Source organism: Silurus aristotelis (genome assembly GCF_946808225.1).
Source record: "Silurus aristotelis genome assembly, chromosome: 6".
Taxonomy (NCBI): domain Eukaryota; kingdom Metazoa; phylum Chordata; class Actinopteri; order Siluriformes; family Siluridae; genus Silurus; species Silurus aristotelis.
In genome coordinates this window covers 11,722,089-11,740,610 of record NC_139579.1, presented here as the reverse complement: position 1 = coordinate 11,740,610, position 18,522 = coordinate 11,722,089, and the positions used below count along the sequence as shown (strand labels likewise).

General features: G+C 40.2%; 2 protein-coding genes across 2 annotated transcripts in view; one reads left to right on the top strand and one right to left on the bottom strand.

Annotated features, from left to right (window-relative positions):
• cUnh6orf136 (chromosome Un C6orf136 homolog) overlaps positions 1-18,522 on the bottom strand; it is a 181,925-nt gene that overhangs the window by 54,139 nt on the left and 109,264 nt on the right. The gene's annotated exons all lie outside the window — the stretch shown is intronic.
• On the top strand, positions 936-17,912 carry pip4p2 (phosphatidylinositol-4,5-bisphosphate 4-phosphatase 2). The gene is made up of 7 exons (XM_083543378.1): positions 936-1,202; positions 6,569-6,717; positions 7,866-7,972; positions 8,226-8,349; positions 9,561-9,613; positions 11,422-11,512; positions 16,722-17,912. The coding sequence occupies exons 1-7, from the start codon at positions 1,097-1,099 to the stop codon at positions 16,863-16,865; spliced, it is 774 nt and encodes a 257-aa protein (XP_083399504.1). The 5' UTR covers positions 936-1,096; the 3' UTR covers positions 16,866-17,912.

Here is an 18,522-nt window from a genome sequence, read left to right as displayed (position 1 = left end):
ATTATCTTCTTACATAGGCATAAAAAAGTCTAACTCAGATGTATTAATGTGTGCAGCGCGGTACACAGAAGTGTTTTGCCAGTCGAACTTGGCTGTAACAGTTTCACTCTGACCAACCAATCAGAGGACGGGAAAAACGCTGACTCTATTCTGGGCCAGCTAGCTGCCCTGTGAGGAGAATATGAAATCTGATTGGTCAAAGAAACAGAACCGTTGATAATAGAGACTATGGTAAAAAAAAAAAAAGGCCAGCAGTACTGACTATGAAGGCCCTGGACAGATTAGATTGACATGGCAGCACATAATGGCTGAAATCTGATTGGACAAAAAATCTAACATCCAAATACACGTACTGGAAGCAGTGCAGCCAAGAGAAACGCTACGAAATGAAGAGAATAAACTGTTGGGAATAAATGTATACAATTTCATGGAACAAATATTACAATTTAGGTTGTAGGTCAGTGCTTCTGATTGTGTTTTGGCCAGCAGAGAAGGCTTTCTCTGGCCCTGATGGCCCACCACTGCCGTATAGTATAGAAATATTTATAATACTTCAATAGAAACATCAATGGGAACAATCATTTCTTTCTCTGTTGATGTTTTAAATAGTAGGATTAAAAGAAATTAATCATTTTATACATTTTTATTAACCGATATCTATTTCTGTTACCTGGTATCTGTTGGATATACTTAACGAAATCGTTATGCATATTGTTTATTTTATTATTATAAGAAGTCGTGTATATTGCAGGTTGTAATTTTTAATAATGATGGCTAATAAAATCCAACATAAAATCACTTACATACAGAAATTTCGTATCGATATTGACGATACTTGTTTTGAAAGTACTTGGTATCGGATCGAACAGAAAATAATCGGTATCGCTCATCCCTATTGGGAAACATTCTGCATGTAATATCTCCAACTGTGACGTTGCGTTTTGGCTCCGCCCCTAATGACTGCTGCTGGAGCAGGGTTGGAGTGTGTGTGAGTGTGTATGTGTGTGTGTTTCGGCACCAGGCTGCCGGACCGACATATTCGCAGCTGTTGAGGGGTTTTTATTTGTTGTTGTTTTCCCCAGTAAAGAAAATAAAAATGGCATCTGACGGCATGGATGAGCGCTCGCCCTTACTGTCAGCGCAAAACTCCGGCAACGTGACGCCCACGGCGCCGCCGTACCTCCAGGAACCCAGTCCGCGAGGTAAACACACACACACACACACACACACAAAAAAAAAAACACAAACACCAGGGCCGTGGTCGTGATTGACTCGGAGTCTGCTGAATCATTTCTGGGCGTAGCGACCAGTGTAGATCGCGCTCTGAGACCCGGGTTAGACCTGAATTAAACCAGGGTTTGACCCTGGTGAAGTATCTTGGAGATTCCGATGAAGTGTGTTGTTTTGAAAAAGCAGAAATAAAGAGAAATTGTGTAGATTTTTTTGTTGCAATGCTGCAGGCCTACTGTCTGTGCTGCTAGCCTGCAGTGTGTGTGCGCGCGCGTGCGTGCGTGCATTCATGCATGCATGCATGCATGCATCTGACAAAATCACTCAAAAGCCTTTGTGGATATACAAGAAAAGTGTGTGTGTGTGTGTGTGTGTGTGTGTGTGTGTGTGTGTGTGTGTGTGTGTGTGTGTGTGTGAGTGAAATATAATTAGGGCATTTAATGCAGAGGACAGACTGTAGCATTTTGTCTTTTGTATCGCCTGATCTGAAATGGTTATGTTGTTTGCGCTGTTATCTGAGTGAATGGTCGTTGAAAGTGTGATGGACGCCCACTGGCCTCTATTGTGTAGAAATGTAGGAATTTGGATTAGATTCTGGTCATATTGCAAAGCTGGGGAAATGCACTTTGCATGCATATATATTTATATATTGTGGTATGACATTATAAAATCATAACCGGTCAGGTGATTGACTTGTTCAGGGCATCTCCAAAACTGCAGCTCTTGTGGGATGTTCCTGGTCTGCAGGGGTCAGTATCTATCAAAAGTGGTCCAAGAACCTGCGACAGGGTCGTGGGCAGCCGAGGCACGTTGATGCACGTGGGGAACGAAAGCTGATCCGTGTGGTCCGATCCAAGAGACGAGCTCCTGTAGCTCAAACTGCTGAAGAAGTCCATGCTGTTAATGCTCAATGGGTCACGACTGTTTTGGCAGCAAAAGGAGACCAACCCAACATTAGACAGGTGGTCATAATGTGATGCCTGATTGGTGGACATAATGTGATGCTTGGTTGATGTGTGTGTGTGTGTGTGTGTGTGTGTGTGTGTGTGTGTGTGTGTGTGTGTGTGTTAATCGCAACTTATTCACACATTTTTATCTGTTCTAAATGTACCTTAAATAAATAATCAATATGGATGCTTTATTCAAATGTTTATTTATTATTAAGGAAAACATATTCAACACAGAGCATGAATGAAGCAGAGAGGACACAAAATAAAACTTTTGCTATGTTTCTACACGGACTGTTTTGATTGCCGGATATGTGCATCATGGCGGATTTTGGTGCTCGATTTAAAACTTGGCACGTCAGTAAAACAAATGCTATCCGAGTAAAGGAAAGACGTCGTAAATAAATGTGTTGCCTTGGAGGTCCTCGTGCTGTGCGTCAAGCATGTTGGTGGTAGCATCATGGTCTGGGGCTGCATGAGTGGTACTGGAGAGCTGCGGTTCATTGAGTGTAACACGGATTCCAACGTGTACTGTAACATTCCAAAGCAGAACATGATGCCCTTACTTAAGGAACTAAGCCGAACGGCAGTTTTTCAACATAATAACGACACCAAACACACCTCCAAGGGGACAACTGCCTTGCTGAGGAAGCTGAAGGTGATGAAGTGGTCAGGAATGTCTCAATCAGGTGTTTGATAAACCAATGATGCTACGCAGGTGCTAATCAATTTCATATATAAGGTTGAATCACAGTCATTAACTGAAACAGAAACATAGGAACTGAAAAATGGAAGAAAGCGGAAAAATGGAAGCAGATGCTCTGGACTGAGAGCGGTACAAGGAGGAGTGTCTGAAAGCATGTGGTGAAGTGAAGCATGGTGGAGGTTTCCTGCAGGTTTAGGGCTGCATTTTTGTAAATGGTGTTGGTCAGGTTTAATGTGGTGTCCTCATTGCTGAGAAATACAGGCAGATGCTTCATCCATTATGCAATACGATCAGAAGATCTGTGGTTAGCGCTGCAAGATGTCTGGAACAATGGACCTGCTTTCAAACATGTTTGCAAGTGTACCTAGAAGAACCGATGATGTTTTGCAGGGAAAGGGTGTTTATTTTTATAATTTTTTGACATGGACATTTGACCATATGTGCATTTTCAGCATCCCATTCCACATTTCCTGCTGTTACAGTAACTTCCATTCCTCTGGATTGATGTTCCAGGAGGAGGCCTGGGGTGCAGTTGTTCAGTGAGTGAAAGGACACTCAAGATCTTTTATTCCAATCCAGGTAAAACATATCTTAACGCTGGAATGGAAGTGCTTTTAGCCCTGACCTCATCTGCTCTAAGCATCTTTGAGATGATTTGAAACACTAGACTTCTTAGTTTAACATCATTGCCTGACCACACTAATGCCCTTGTAGCTGAATTAACTCGCAATCCCCACAGCAGTGCACAAAAATCTAGTAAAAATAAAACAGATTTTAGTGACTGTGCAAAAAGTTACACAGATTAGATGTTGTGATTAGACCTGGAATCCTAACGGAGACCATGTACAATGTGGTTGGGTATCATAAAAAAGGGAACAGATTCTAAATGTCTGTGGAACTGTATTGGCTTGATGAACTCAGAAGTTAAATTTCTTCACGCTCTCGTGCCCTATGGATACAGGAGCCATAAAAAGGCCACTCCCATCAAGATAGAATTGGTTTCCTATTAGGGAAGGTGGTATCTCAGTGGTTAAGGCTCTGGGTTATTGTTCGGAAGTGGCGGAGATTTACGCCCTGAGAATCGCCAAGCTGCCGTTGCTGTGGTAGGCAAAAATTGGGATGTGCGCCATCATGGCGGTAACTAAGCCGCAAATATGAGCAGATTTACTAAAATACAGACCAAATATTTAAGGCTGACTGGGTGACCTACAACCGAAATTCCCACACAGATTTAAAGCCTAATACTTTCCAAACATTTGGATGTTTTACGGCGGGTTCTGTCATTGCCGGATTTGAAACTGGGCAGCAGCTGGTTTCGGTGCTCGGTGTTGGGAATAGTCTTCTCATCTTACATGTAGGGAAAATATACACGGGTTTACTAGAAGACCCAGGCCCTCTCTGATATGCGAGAACGAAACGAATCCGCCTAGATGTTGCCGAGTTCCAAAAAATAATCACTGGTGTGTGTGTGTGTGTGTGTGTGTGTGTGTGTGTGTGTGTGTGTGTGTGTGTGTGTGTGTGTGTGTGTGTGTGTGTGTGTGTGTGTGTGTGTGTGTGTGTGTGTGTGTGTGTGTGTGTGTGTGTGTGTGTGTGTGTGTGTGTGTGTACGTGCCATTTATGGGAATCTTTCAGAAGGTTAGTGATGAGGAAAATTTCTCATGTCTCACAGTCTTATATCACATGATGAAACCAGTTTAGACGATACATGGATCACTTGTGCATGGCTCAATGCATGCCATTCTGAATTAATGTCATTTAATTATTGCTGCAACGAAGGCCGTTGTTTCCGTAATGATTGAAATGGTATATGTTCATCCTTTGAATCATGTGGAACGATAAAGACCAAGGAATCTGAGTAGGCAAGAGCAGATGTTACACAGTTGAAATGAATATGAAGAAGCCTTTACTTTATAATACTTTTCTTTAAATATTTCAGATTGGGGTTGGGTAGGATATTGCACTCCCGGAGGCAGAGACGTCGAACGAAAGTGGATTATACTGATAGCTAGGTTGGAATGTTCTTGCCAATTACAAGAACATTACAAGCATAACACTTCACGTAAAAGAGTACTGAACTTTTAGAGGCCGCTCTTATAATTATAGCGGACCGCTCAAGCAACAGACGCAACCCGGAAAAACTATCGGTGTCGATTACTCAGGAAAACTGATAAATGAAACCATTTTATCGCGATTTTTAATTTGGCAGATAATTGTTTTGTTTGGCGAACAGTCCCCATTTCAGTTCATCATAAGAAATGAGTATCATTGCAAGAAACCATAGCTTTCAGATTATTTATTGGTTGTTGTGTCGTCTGATGTCAAAAAAGGGGCAGAGTCGAAGACATATGCCACCAGATTTAGCCGATGATAATAAGAATGCAGCAACGTGTTTCTTTAACTCCTCTCCTTTAGGCTACACTACAGTACTGCACTTTACAACAATACTCACTATAAATGTAATATTTTTACGAATTGAAAAAATTCATCTCGCTATATTCTTGCAAACGGTTTTTGTGGACGTTTGTGGGCGCCCACAACTTTTTTTTTTTTTGAAGGGACGACTGTATCATAAACTGTTAAAAAAATTTATATTCATGATCTGATTCTGTGCTCTGAGCAAAATGACTGTTTCTACAGAGTCCACATCCTGCCTCATTATTTCTCATGATAGTGTGACTTAGCGGGTTATTGCGCATCTTCCTGTTGCAGCGCTGTGGTACTGTTACAAATTACCTCGCAATATGGCTGAAAACAATTTAGCCATTAAATTTGTATGTGCTTTTGAACAACTGCTCCCCATTCCTGCTAATAATAACCTTCACTCTTCTGGGAAGATGTTCCACTATATTTTGTGGAAATTTTGCCCTTTTAGCTACAAGAGTGTTTAGGTAGGTGAAGTGAGGAGGCCTGGGTAGCGGGTAGCAGTATTCATCCCTGTGGTGTTCAGTAGCTCTGTAACGGGGGGTGTAAAGCATATCTCGCATAAATGATGATGTTCCGTGGGGAAACGCAGTGAACCGTGTGGCATTAAACGGACTAATCAAAGCATTAATTTGCCTCAATGAATTTTTGTAATCGAATTTCTCGAGGAATCGTTTCAGTCCAAGCTTTATGTAGTCATTTAAATATATAGCTCTGATGCTGCTTTTGGAAAGTGCTTATATTTATGGTATTTTTTTTGCAGATGTTCTCATCCAGAGCGCTTTACTTAGGATGGACTTTGGAAGTTCACATTCCAAAAACCACCAAGCAGGACCCTCGAGCAAAGTACTCAATCGTCAGCTGCTCAGTTATATAAATGAGACGTATGAAATGTGTGTCGTTTTGGATGTAAATGTCATTTATACAAATGAGAAGTTGAGGGTGAAGGAACTTGCTCAGGGGCCCATCAGTGGCATGTTGATGGTGGTTTCACAACTTACAACCTTCCAGACAGAAGTCCAATGTCTTAACCGTTGAGCTACTACTGAACTTTGCCCTATGTAGTATGTCCTCTGGATAAAGCACGTGAATGAACCTTGCTGTGTATTGACCAGGGTACACAACACTTCATTCAGTTTGGCGAACAAATTTGTTTCGACTGCTACCGTGTGTGGAATAACCAGAGCATGTAATGTAAAATTCACATAAATATAATGTATATGTGTGCGTGTGTGTTTTTGTGTGTCGGTTTGTCCTGCTTTAGCTGAGCTTCCTCCGCCATACACAGCCATTGCCAGTCCCGATACAGGAGGTGTGCCAGTCATTAACTGCCGAGTGTGTCAGTCTCTCATAAACCTGGATGGGAAGCTCCATCAGCACGTCGTGAAGTGCACGGTCTGCAACGAGGCCACGGTAAGAAAGCCTCTCATTCGCTTGGCTAATGCTGAGTCATGCACAGCACCAGTCTTGTCACACACACACACACTCTATTTCCTCTGCACAGTCCTAAGCGATGTGTTCACACAAGGAAGAGAAACTCGTGGAAACATCATTTGCGGCGTTGTGCGCGTCTCAGAGTCTGCGCTTCGAGACTCGTAGTTCTTTCTTCGGTTCCTTGAACTAAATTCAGCCTCAGGCGTTTTTTTTCCCTAAACATTATCTATACATTACCAGTGCGAAGAACGGAATGTGAACGATGTTACATTTCCCGTTCACGCACATCTCTTAAAACAATCAATACGCATAAATATGTCGCTTGCTTGTAACTAAGCGGGCAAGATTTTTTTGTGTGTTTTATTGTTTAAACTCACCCATTCTTTTGTCTAATTTGCCTTGTTTGGACACAAATTAGAGGTATTTCTATGGTGGATAAACTTGTTAAGATCCGACTTGATGCGAGCAAGCCTTTGTTGTGATGCACTATTGTTACGTAAAAAGTATTGGGACACCTGACTTGGAGGCACACGACACACCTGTTCCAGCTTGAAGATGTGCCTGTGCATGAAGATATTTCTTGACATGGTTTCAGAATGGAAGAAATCTTTTAGGACCGCTACCCTATTGAACAGCTTTGGGATGAATTGGAAAACGTGATCCTCAAAACTGCTTACCCTACAGCAGTCCCTGAATTTACTGCCGAATGAGCACCAATTTCTACAATGACGTTTCAAATTCCAGAAGAGTGGACGTCCTGGGAGTCACATAGAATACAGATTAACATGGCAGAGGTAGAGCTGCATCTTTCCGGAGACGGAACAGGAAAAGAACGTCTGTTTTTATTTCATCTTATTTCTTTTCTCTCTTTTTTTTTTTTGCTATTGCACAACAAAGGCCTGAAAGGGGCCATGCGTCAGACGGCACTTTGATGATTTGCTGCCTGTCTGAACCAAACAATTAAAAGTGAAGCATTGATGCACAATGTGCTAAATCGGATCGCACCACATAGGCGCGTGTCGCATCGTTAGCTGATTCATATGTATCTTTTGATGTGTGGTATTATTGTCTATGCATCGAGATATTATTCTTTTTTCTTTTTTTTCCCCTACGTTTCCTTTCCATAGCCAATCAAAAACCCGCCCACTGGGAAAAAGTATGTCAGATGTCCCTGCAACTGCCTGCTCATTTGTAAAGACACATCCCGGAGGATAGGATGTCCTCGACCCAACTGGTAAGTGTGATAAATCCTGTCATGTTACCGCAGCTGCCTGAGCATCTAGGTCTTTGAGGCCAGAGTTATATGACAAAGCACAGGCTGGTCAAACAGGTACTGAGCTAATACTTGTAGCTGTATTCTTTTTTTATTTTATATATATATATATATATATATATATATATATATATATATATATATATATATAATATATATATATAAAATTGCCGATGAAAAAGATGTTGAAATTATTTGTTTTAATGACTCGCAGCAGACGGATCATCAACCTGAGCCCTGTGATGGTGATCCCGGAGGAGCAACCCGCACAACCCGCACTTCCGATTCAGCCAGAAGGCCTGCGCGTGGTGTGCGGCCACTGTGGCAACACGTTCCTCGTATGTAAAGTTCGCCGTCAACTAATTTCCAGCGATGGGGCAACATTTTATACCAAGATCTGATGGGTCCATAGATATTCTGTCTCTTTTGTTTACAGTCTAAATAAAGTAATTTTATTAAGTGTCCATGGACCTGCCAGCTCACTTCCATCACCCTCAGATACTCCTAGAGAGGTCTTACTCTCCAGTTAAGCTTAGAGAGTTTGCTATTGGTCTGTGCAGATGTTCTTTTGAAACGACTATAGATCCCTGCATCAGAGATCAAACCGGCGATTTACAAATATAGTATTGAAATACAAGACCGCTAGAGTTCAGATCATGTCATTACCAGTCATCTGTCAGACAAGCTGTGGAAAGAAAGATTTTCCTCACTTATCACCTTATTTGCCAGTACTCTGGTGATGTGTACAGCTTTTCTTGTAATACAGAGGACGGCCTATAGAGGATTTCACTAATACCGCTAGCTAGGTTGGATCGTGCTTCCCGATAACCAATTAACCAAAACAGATACCGGATTCGCCTCTAGAGACCGCTCTCGTACGGTATAACGCAACCCGGAAAAACTATTGTGTATGCAATTTTTTTCCCGATAGTTCCGAAATAATCAGTGATACTGAGGACATAAGATGTCAGGGCACAATGATATCTGGTCCCATGTAGTGCATCCAATGCAGGTTAGAATTATGTTTTGACTTTACTCTAAGCAACATTAATGGTTAGTTGATGTATTATTCTTTAATGTACTATTGCCGCACCCAAAAGCCTCCTATACAATTGTGTAGAACCGCATATGACTGGAAAATCCAGTCGTTCCAATACTTTTGGCGTGTTTAAACCCGCACAGAACGCCTTTGTTTCCTAATTCCACCGATGCGCCGCATGACCTGATTCAATTCTGCAGTGGATTATAGACTTCGCACAGGATGCACTAGCAAACTAGACACGTTTCCAATGCTCGATTGTGCTAAAAACACAAGCGAGTGACACGGTAGAAAATAGAGAAGAATTGCATTATTCTACCAATAATCTATTATTAATTGTATTCAATTCCTTTCTCATAGAGGTTTAATTAAAAACGGTTTCTCAAATAAGACTATGCAAGGCATTATAGGACGATCAAAGTGACCAAAGTGTATTTGATCACCTTAATATAATAAGTACATGTACTTGATTTTAATTTCTGTTTTGTTTTTTCTCCGTCTTTCCCGCAGTGGATGGAGCTCCGGTTTAATACGCTGGCCAAGTGTCCGCATTGCAAAAAGATGTGAGTGATTCATCACTTCAGCAAATCGTTTCTGTTAAAATCATTATGATTTTGTCTTTTTTTTTTCTTTTTTTTTTTTTCTCTTTCTAATGCAATTGGTACCTCATGACTGGAAATAATAAATCAAAGCATGACGTATATTTATGGCGGGATTGCCACGCCTTGGCGCCCCAAGGTAACACTGAAAGGAAGAGTAAACATACCCGGGGTAGTAGTGCCAGTAATGTGATGCCCTGCACCCACTGCCAGGCCGGCCAAGATCTGCCTGGGCAACTGCTATGGGGTGAGAGCAGAATCCTGCTGATGCAATGTAACACAATAAAGGCCAAAAAAAAAAAAGCCACATGGAGATGGCAGGTTGTACAACCAGACAAAGACCTGCTTGTAAGAGAAAATAGGTGCTCACAAGATATCTTATCTCAGTCTTGTGCATGTAAAGTGTCTTCTGTAATTCCTTTTTCTTTCTCATGCGCACTACAGGGACGTTTCAGGGACTTTGGGAAACTGATTAAACACTATGGTCTATACACAAGGTGTAAATATAGCATCAGAAGTGTCCGGATTAACGTAGACCTTCGACTTTGAATAAAATTGGAATTTAAATATACACAGGGGCCAATAGAATTCAGGTAAAAACGCAAGGACAAAATGGCGACATCTGGTGGGGAAAATGGGAAACCCAAGGAAAGAATGCGCAAAAGCTAAAAACTTTGAGACAATTAGTGTAAAATAATTGTATTTTTTAAGTGTGTGTTTGTTTATCATCAGCCTGGGATTACGCAGTGTGTCCACTGTCTATGTCGAGACGGCCTTTTAATACGCTGTTAATAAAGGGATCATAATGTTTGAACAAGTGCATTGATTTACACCAATCAGTCAAAATAACAGTCCGAGATGGTTTTCTAAAAAAAACCCCAAAAAAATAATAAATTTATTTTAAACAATTGAGAATCCAATAAGAGTTGTTAGATTCAAAATGTAAATTTTTTTTATGATGTTTGATCACCTTAAGCTTTTTATTTTCGGTGTTAAATCATAACCGTGTTGGAATAAAGTGCATGAGGTCACTTGATTCTTCATGATTTTATTTTATTTTTTTTTTTTTAAGTAGATTTTAGAACCAGTCACATGAGAGCCATGTGAAGAATTAGCCAGAGCCGGCGGGGATAGGAGTGAGACGTGACACACACACACACACACACCCAAACTCTGGGGCCAAGTCTGATCACAGGCATTTACAAAAGAGGCTGTTTACTTCACAACAGCCGCTTCGCTCGATCTGCTTTTCTCTTCCGAACGACTAGTTTACCTCATGCTTTGATGTTAATGAGCTTAATGTCAAATTCACCAAAAACAAAGCGAGTTTTCTCATTATCATAAATGAAATTATAACCGGAGATTTTCTTTGTTTTTGTTTTTGTCTGCAAAACTCACATTGGACTCAAGTCATGGACTGTATTGTGTTTGTGTTTTTGTTGTTGTTGTTGTTGTTGTTATTGCACTTTCATTCTTTAAGGTATTCCTTCAGAAACTAGTATGAGATTTATATTCCCTTTCCGTTTTTGAGCTGCACTACAATACCCCACCCCACCCCCCAGCTAAAATTTGAGTTACTCCTTTTGCATAAACATGAGTCGATTTTTCAGACTGCTAACTTGCGCTTTTTAGTAGAATTTGATTGAAGCAACTTTGTGGTACGTTTTCTTGAGTGGAATGTTTGATGGCTGAGACCCGTGTGAAAAGGCTGTTGCATGCGATGACGAGCTTTGCTTTGTTTTAAATTCACTGGTGGTGTTTTTTTCTTCAAGCTCCTCGGTTGGCAGTGCTCTACCCAGGAGACGCTGTTGTGCCTACATCACAGTGGGAATGATCTGCATTTTCATCGGAATTGGATTAACAGTGAGTACCAATCGCATATATATATATATATATATATATATATATATATATATATATATATATATATATATATATATATTATATATATATATATATATATATATATATATATATATATATATATATATATATATATATATACATGCATGCATGCATGCATGCATGCATGCATGCATACATACATACATACATACATACAATGTATGTATGTATGTATGTATGTATGTATGTATGTATGTATATAATGTATGTACATATACTATATTTCCAAAAGTATTGGGTCACCTGGTCTAGTATGGTATGTGATTTTTTTTGAGCATCGCATTCCACATTTAGTACCAATTTACTCTCCACTCTTCTGGGAAGATTTTCCACTAGATTTCAGAGTGTGCTTAAGGATATTTGTGTTCAGCCAAAAGGGTGTTATAAAAGGCAGGTACTGATGTAGGTGAGGAGGCCTGGGGGTGCAGTCAGCATTTACATTCATCCCAAAGGTGTTTAGTAGAGATGAGATCAGAGCTCTATAGCAGGCCACTCAATATCTTCCTCTCCAAAGCATGTGAACCAGATCTTCAAGGAGCTCACTTTGTGCACAGGGGCATCGCCATGCTGGAACAGGTTTTGAGTTTCTGAGTTCAAGTGAATGCAAAATTTGATTAGAGCGCATCTAAAAGACGTCCTACACAGTAGTGCCTTCGGCTTTGTGGTAACAGTTTGGAGAAGAACCACATATAGCAGGAAAGGGCAGGTGACCCAATACTTTTGAAAATATAGTGTATAAATATGTGTGTGTGTGTGTGTGTGTGTGTGTGTGTGTGTATATATATATATATATATATATATATATATATATATATATATATATATATATATATATATATATATATATATACACACATACACACACTGTATGTATATATATATATATATATATATATATATATATATATATATATACACACATACACACACTGTATGTATATATATATATATATATATATATATATATATATATATATATATATATATATATATATATACATATATATATATATATATATATATATATATATATATATATATATATATATATATATATATATATATATATATACACACATACATACATATACAGTGCCTTGCGAAAGTATTCGGCTCCCTTGAACTTTGCGACCTTTTGCCACATTTTAGGCTTCAAATATAAAGATTTGAAACTGTAATTTTTCGTGAAGAATTAACAACAAGTGGGACACAATCATGAAGTGGAACGAAATTTATTGGATATTTTAAACTTTTTTAACAAATAAAAACTGAAAAATTGGGCGTGCAAAATTATTCAGCCCCCTTACTTTCAGTGCAGCAAACTCTCTCCAGAAGTTCAGTGAGGATCTCTGAATGATCCAATGCTGACCTAAATGACTAATGATGATAAATAGAATCCACCTGTGTGTAATCAAGTCTCCGTATAAATGCACCTGCACTGTGATAGTCTCAGAGGTCCGTTTAAAGCGCAGAGAGCATCATAAAGAACAAGGAACACACCAGGTAGGTCCGAGATATTGTTGTGGAGAAGTTTAAAGCCGGATTTGGATACAAAAAGATTTCCCAAGCTTTAAATATCCCAAGGAGCACTGTGCAAGCGATAATATTGAAATGGAAGGAGTATTAGACCACTGCAAATCTCTATTGGATGCAGCCAAGAGGCCCATGATCACTCTGGATGAACTGCAGAGATCTACAGCTGAGGTGGGAGACTCTGTCCATAGGACAACAATCAGTCGTATACTGCACAAATCTGGCCTTTATGGAAGAGTGGCAAGAAGAAAGCCATTACTTAAAGATATCCATAAAAAGTGTCGTTTAAAGTTTGCCAAAAGCCACCTGGGAGACACACCAAACATGTGGAAGAAGGTGCTCTGGTCAGATGAAACCAAAATCTAACTTTTTGGCAACAATGCAAAACGTTATGTTCGGCGTAAAAGCAACACAGCTCATCACCCTGAACACACCATCCCCACTGTCAAACATGGTGGTGGCAGCATCATGGTTTGGGCCTGCTTTTCTTCAGCAGGGACAGGGAAGATGGGTAAAATTGATGGGAAGATGGATGGAGCCAAATACAGGACCATTCTGGAAGAAAACCTGATGGAGTCTGCAAAAGACCTGAGATTGGGACGGAGATTTGTCTTCCAACAAGACAATGATCCAAAACATAAAGCAAAATCTACAATGAAATGGTTCACAAATAAACATATCCAGGTGTTAGAATAGCCAAGTCAAAGTCCAGACCTGAATCCAATCGAGAATCTGTGGAAAGAACTGAAAACTGCTGTTCACAAATGCTCTCCATCCAACCTCACTGAGCTCGAGCTGTTTTGCAAGGAGAAATGGGCAAGAATTTCAGTCTCTTGATGTGCAAAACTGATCGAGACATACCCCAAGTGACTTACAGCTGTAATCGCAGCAAAAGGTGGCGCTACAAAGTATTATCTTAAGGGGGCTGAATAATTTTGCACGCCCAATTTTTCCGTTTTTTATTTGTTAAAGTTTGAAATATCCAATAAATTTTGTTCCACTTCATGATTGTGTCCCACTTGTTGTTGATTCTTCACAAAAAATTACAGTTTTATATTTTTATGTTTGAAGCCTGAAATGTGGCAAAAGGTCGCAAAGTTCAAGGGGGCCAAATACTTTCGCAAGGCACTGTATATGAATAAAATGTGTGTGTGTGTGTGTATGTGTGTGTGTGTGTGTGTATATATACATATACACACACACACACACACATATGTGAAAGGAGTTTATACCGAATGTAGAATGCAGAAGTTGTAACTTATGATTTATTATTTTTATAGAAGGGGTGTTCAAGTTAAACAGAACTTTTCATTTTACTTAATTAATTAAATAAATACAAAATTTGTGTGTATATGTGTGTGTATGTATGTATGTATGTATGTATGTGTATATATGTATGTGTATGTGTATATATATATATATATATATATATATATATATATATATATATATATACACACATACAGTGAGGAAAATAAGTATTTGAACACCCTGCTATTTTGCAAGTTCTCCCACTTTGAAATCATGGAGGGGTCTGAAATTGTCATCGTAGGTGCATGTCCACTGTGAGAGACATAATCTAAAAAAGAAAATCCAGAAATCACAATGTATGATTTTTTAACTATTTATTTGTATGATACAGCTGCAAATAAGTATTTGAACACCTGAGAAAGTCAATGTTAATATTTGGTACAGTAGCCTTTGTTTGCAATTACAGAGGTCAAACGTTTCCTGTAGTTTTTCACCAGGTTTGCACACACTGCAGGAGGGATTTTGGCCCACTCCTCCACACAGATCTTCTCTAGATCAGTCAGGTTTCTGGCCTGTTGCTGAGAAACACGGAGTTTGAGCTCCCTCCAAAGATTCTCTATTGGGTTTAGGTCTGGAGACTGGCTAGGCCATGCCAGAACCTTGATATGCTTCTTACAGAGCCACTCCTTGGTTATCCTGGCTGTGTGCTTCGGGTCATTGTCATGTTGGAAGACCCAGCCTCGACCCATCTTCAATGCTCTAACTGAGGGAAGGAGGTTGTTCCCCAAAATCTTGCAATACATGGCCCCGGTCATCCTCTCCTTAATACAGTGCAGTCGCCCTGTCCCATGTGCAGGAAAACACCCCCAAAGCATGATGCTACCACCCCCATGCTTCACAGTAGGGATGGTGTTCTTGGGATGGTACTCATCATTCTTCTTCCTCCAAACACATTTAGTGGAATTATGACCCAAAAGTTCTATTTTGGTCTCATCTGACCACATGACTTTCTCCCATGACTCTGGCTCATCCAAATGGTCATTGGCAAACTTAAGACATGCCTGGGCATGTGCTGGTTTAAGCAGGGGAACCTTCCGTGCCATGCATGATTTCAAACCATGACGTCTTAGTGTATTACCAACAGTAACCTTGGAAACGGTGGTCCCAGCTCTTTTCGGGTCATTGACCAGCTCCTCCCGTTTAGTTCTGGGCTGATTTCTCACCTTCCTTAGGATCATTGAGACCCCAGGAGGTGAGATCTTGCATGGAGCCCCAGTCCGAGGGAGATTGACAGTCATGTTAAGCTTTTTTCATTTTCTAATGATTGCTCCAACAGTGGACCTTTTTTTACCAAGCTGCTTGGCAATTTCCCCGTAGCCCTTTCCAGCCTTGTGGAGGTGTACAATTTTGTCTCTAGTGTCTTTGGACAGCTCTTTGATCTTGGCCATGTTAGTAGTTGGATTCTTACTGATTGTATGGGGTGGACAGGTGTCTTTATGCAGCCAACGACCTCAAACAGGTGCATCTAATTTAGGATAATAAATGTAGTGGAGGTGGACATTTTAAAGGCAGACTAACAGGTCTTTGAGGGTCAGAATTCTAGCTGATAGACAGGTGTTCAAATACTTATCTGCAGCTGTATCATACAAATAAATAGTTAAAAAAATATACATTGTGATTTCTGGATTTTTTTTTTAGATTATGTCTCTCACAGTGGACATGCACCTACGATGACAATTTCAGACCCCTCCATGATTTCTAAGTGGGAGAACTTGCAAAATAGCAGGGTGTTCAAATACTTATTTTCCTCACTGTATATATAAAAGAAACGGATGCTTGCGTGGTAGAAAGTGGCTAGTTACTGTCCCGTTACTAATAGTGTTCAGTCCAGAGACCGTTAATCAAGACGGCAGACCGACAGTGTTCGTGCGTGTGGTGCTGAAGTGAACTTTCAAATGAAGGCGACAAACCCGCGGTATCTATCGAAAACCTCAAATGCAGTGCGGTGATGAAATGTTCAGCGGCAGATGGTGTAAACGTTTCCAAGATGATCGCAAGTCCATCAGGTCCCGTGGTGGCCGTAGTGGTTTTTCCGGTGTGTAGTAGTGTAGCGGAGGAAGTGTGTCGAAAAATAAATGCAGTTTCGGTTCACTCGACATTTCGGTTTATAAACGCAAAAGTCCCTGTTTGACTTGAACGGCCCTCGTTTAAGATCGGTACAAAATTGAATGCTTGTAAATGACCAATAAAATATATTTACAAATCAAATGGTAGTAGTTACCAAGCAGATCGATAAAGAATTAAATCCGAGACTAAACTGTGCATGCTGTGTGCGTGTGTGTGTGTGTGGTTTTTATTATTATTTATTTTTTTTTTTTTTTAGGTTGGAACCCAAGAATTTGCCGGCAGATACCATGCTACCTACGTGTCCTGGGCTTTTGCCTATCTGCTCGGTCTCATCTGCCTGGTCCGGGCCTGCTACTGGGGAGCGATCCGAGTCAGCTATCCAGAGAACACCTTTGCATAGACGAAGCATCCATGTTCTGTTCGTTTAACCCCTTCTAGGAATTTATTTTATCCTGATTTTAACAGGTGTGCATTTAAATGGTCATTCAATGTAGGTGGGATCTAATCGAGGCTGGAAATTCCGATTGGGTTTGATATAAATATATCTCAATTGTCTGATCAAATATTCTGAAATCAGGGTGTTTTTGATCAGTTGAGGGGGAAATAAATGAATTGGTATATATGCCTCGTGGATGGTTGTAACTCCTACTGAATAGACTGTGTGTGTTTGTGTGTGTGTGTGCGAGAGCTGCGATTTGTTAAGGACTTGACCAAAAGGAACAATTTGTCCATTGCACTACGGTTTTATGCAAATAATCCAATTTTTATTATTATTATTATTATTATATTATTTTTTTTTGCTGCTAGTTGTCAGCTGTAAAAAGCTGCACGTTGTGGAGTATTGAAAGCTGCCCACCGCGTTTACGGTTATATAATCTAAAACATGCCAGTGTTCTCGTTCCTATCTCTTAGGGAAGAAGAATCATCTTCGCGCTCGAACCCGTACCGTCGGAGGCGCTCCGGCGTACTGTGAGAAATGAATACGGCTTTTCAGAGTAATAATAAAAAATTAAAAACAATAACGCCATGCTGACGAACGTCCGAGCTCATCCTTCGACTCCGGCGGGACTTCAGTGTTTTGCATGATATTCATCTGATTTATTTTGTACCACAGATCAGTGTTTCTCTGTCAGTTAAATGTCACCGTGGAAGTGTTCGGCCCTGATGTCCAGCCTTCCTGTCTATAATGGAGGGGAAAAAAGCTATAAAAGCACCTCCGCTTCCTTGTTCATGCTAATATCATAGTAACTTCCCTAATTTTGACATTGTGACCGGGCACAAATCTAGTTTCTAATCCTGCTCTGAATGTGAATAGGTAAATTTAAAAAAAAAAGCAACGGTTTCTTTATGTATAGTTTATTCAACACATCAGGACTCATTTAAGTTGTATGGTTTGGGTCTTTTTAGAAATGGTACTTTACCAATAAAATAAAAATAAAAAAAAGAACTCTCTTTTTGTGTCTGTCTTTTGTTCTGTTTTTCTAAATGAGCACTTGAGTTAAAAGGATCTAGAATTTAAGTTTTTAGTCACATATTCACTACAGCACAGTGAAATTTGTCCTTCGTATATCCCAGCTTGCTCAGAAGCTGGAGGTCAGAGCGCAGGGTCGGCCATGATACGGCGCCCCTGGAGCGCAGAGGGTTTTAAGGGCCTTGCTCAAGGGCCCAAGAGTGGCAGCTTGGCGAATCCTGGGGCTTGAACCCCCAACCTTCCAATCAGTAACACAGCTTTACCTTAACCACTGAGCTACCACTCCCCCTGGATCTGTATTATTAACAGAAAAAAAACCCTTGCAGGGTGGCTCAGGGTTCGAGCTTCAATTCAATTCATTTTTGTTTGTATAGCGCTTTTAACAATGAACATTGTCTCAAAGCAGCTTTACACAGATAATGTGGTGATTAAAAGTAAATATGTTCTTTGTAAGTACGTTTGTCCCTGATGAGCAACTGTGGCAAAGAAAAACTCCCCGAGATGGCATAAGGAAGAAACCTTGAGAGGAACCAGACTCAAGAGGGAACCCATCCTCATCTGGGTTGCACCGAATGTCCATTTGAAG

Excerpts from the sequence above, each read along its gene's own strand:
- pip4p2 (XM_083543378.1), top strand. The coding sequence starts at position 1,097 with ATGGCATCTGACGGCATGGATGAGCGCTCGCCCTTACTGTCAGCGCAA. Across the intron at positions 6,718-7,865 it reads CGGTCTGCAACGAGGCCACG|CCAATCAAAAACCCGCCCAC; the intron begins GTAAGAAAGCCT and ends TCCTTTCCATAG. Across the intron at positions 8,350-9,560 it reads ACTGTGGCAACACGTTCCTC|TGGATGGAGCTCCGGTTTAA; the intron begins GTATGTAAAGTT and ends TCTTTCCCGCAG.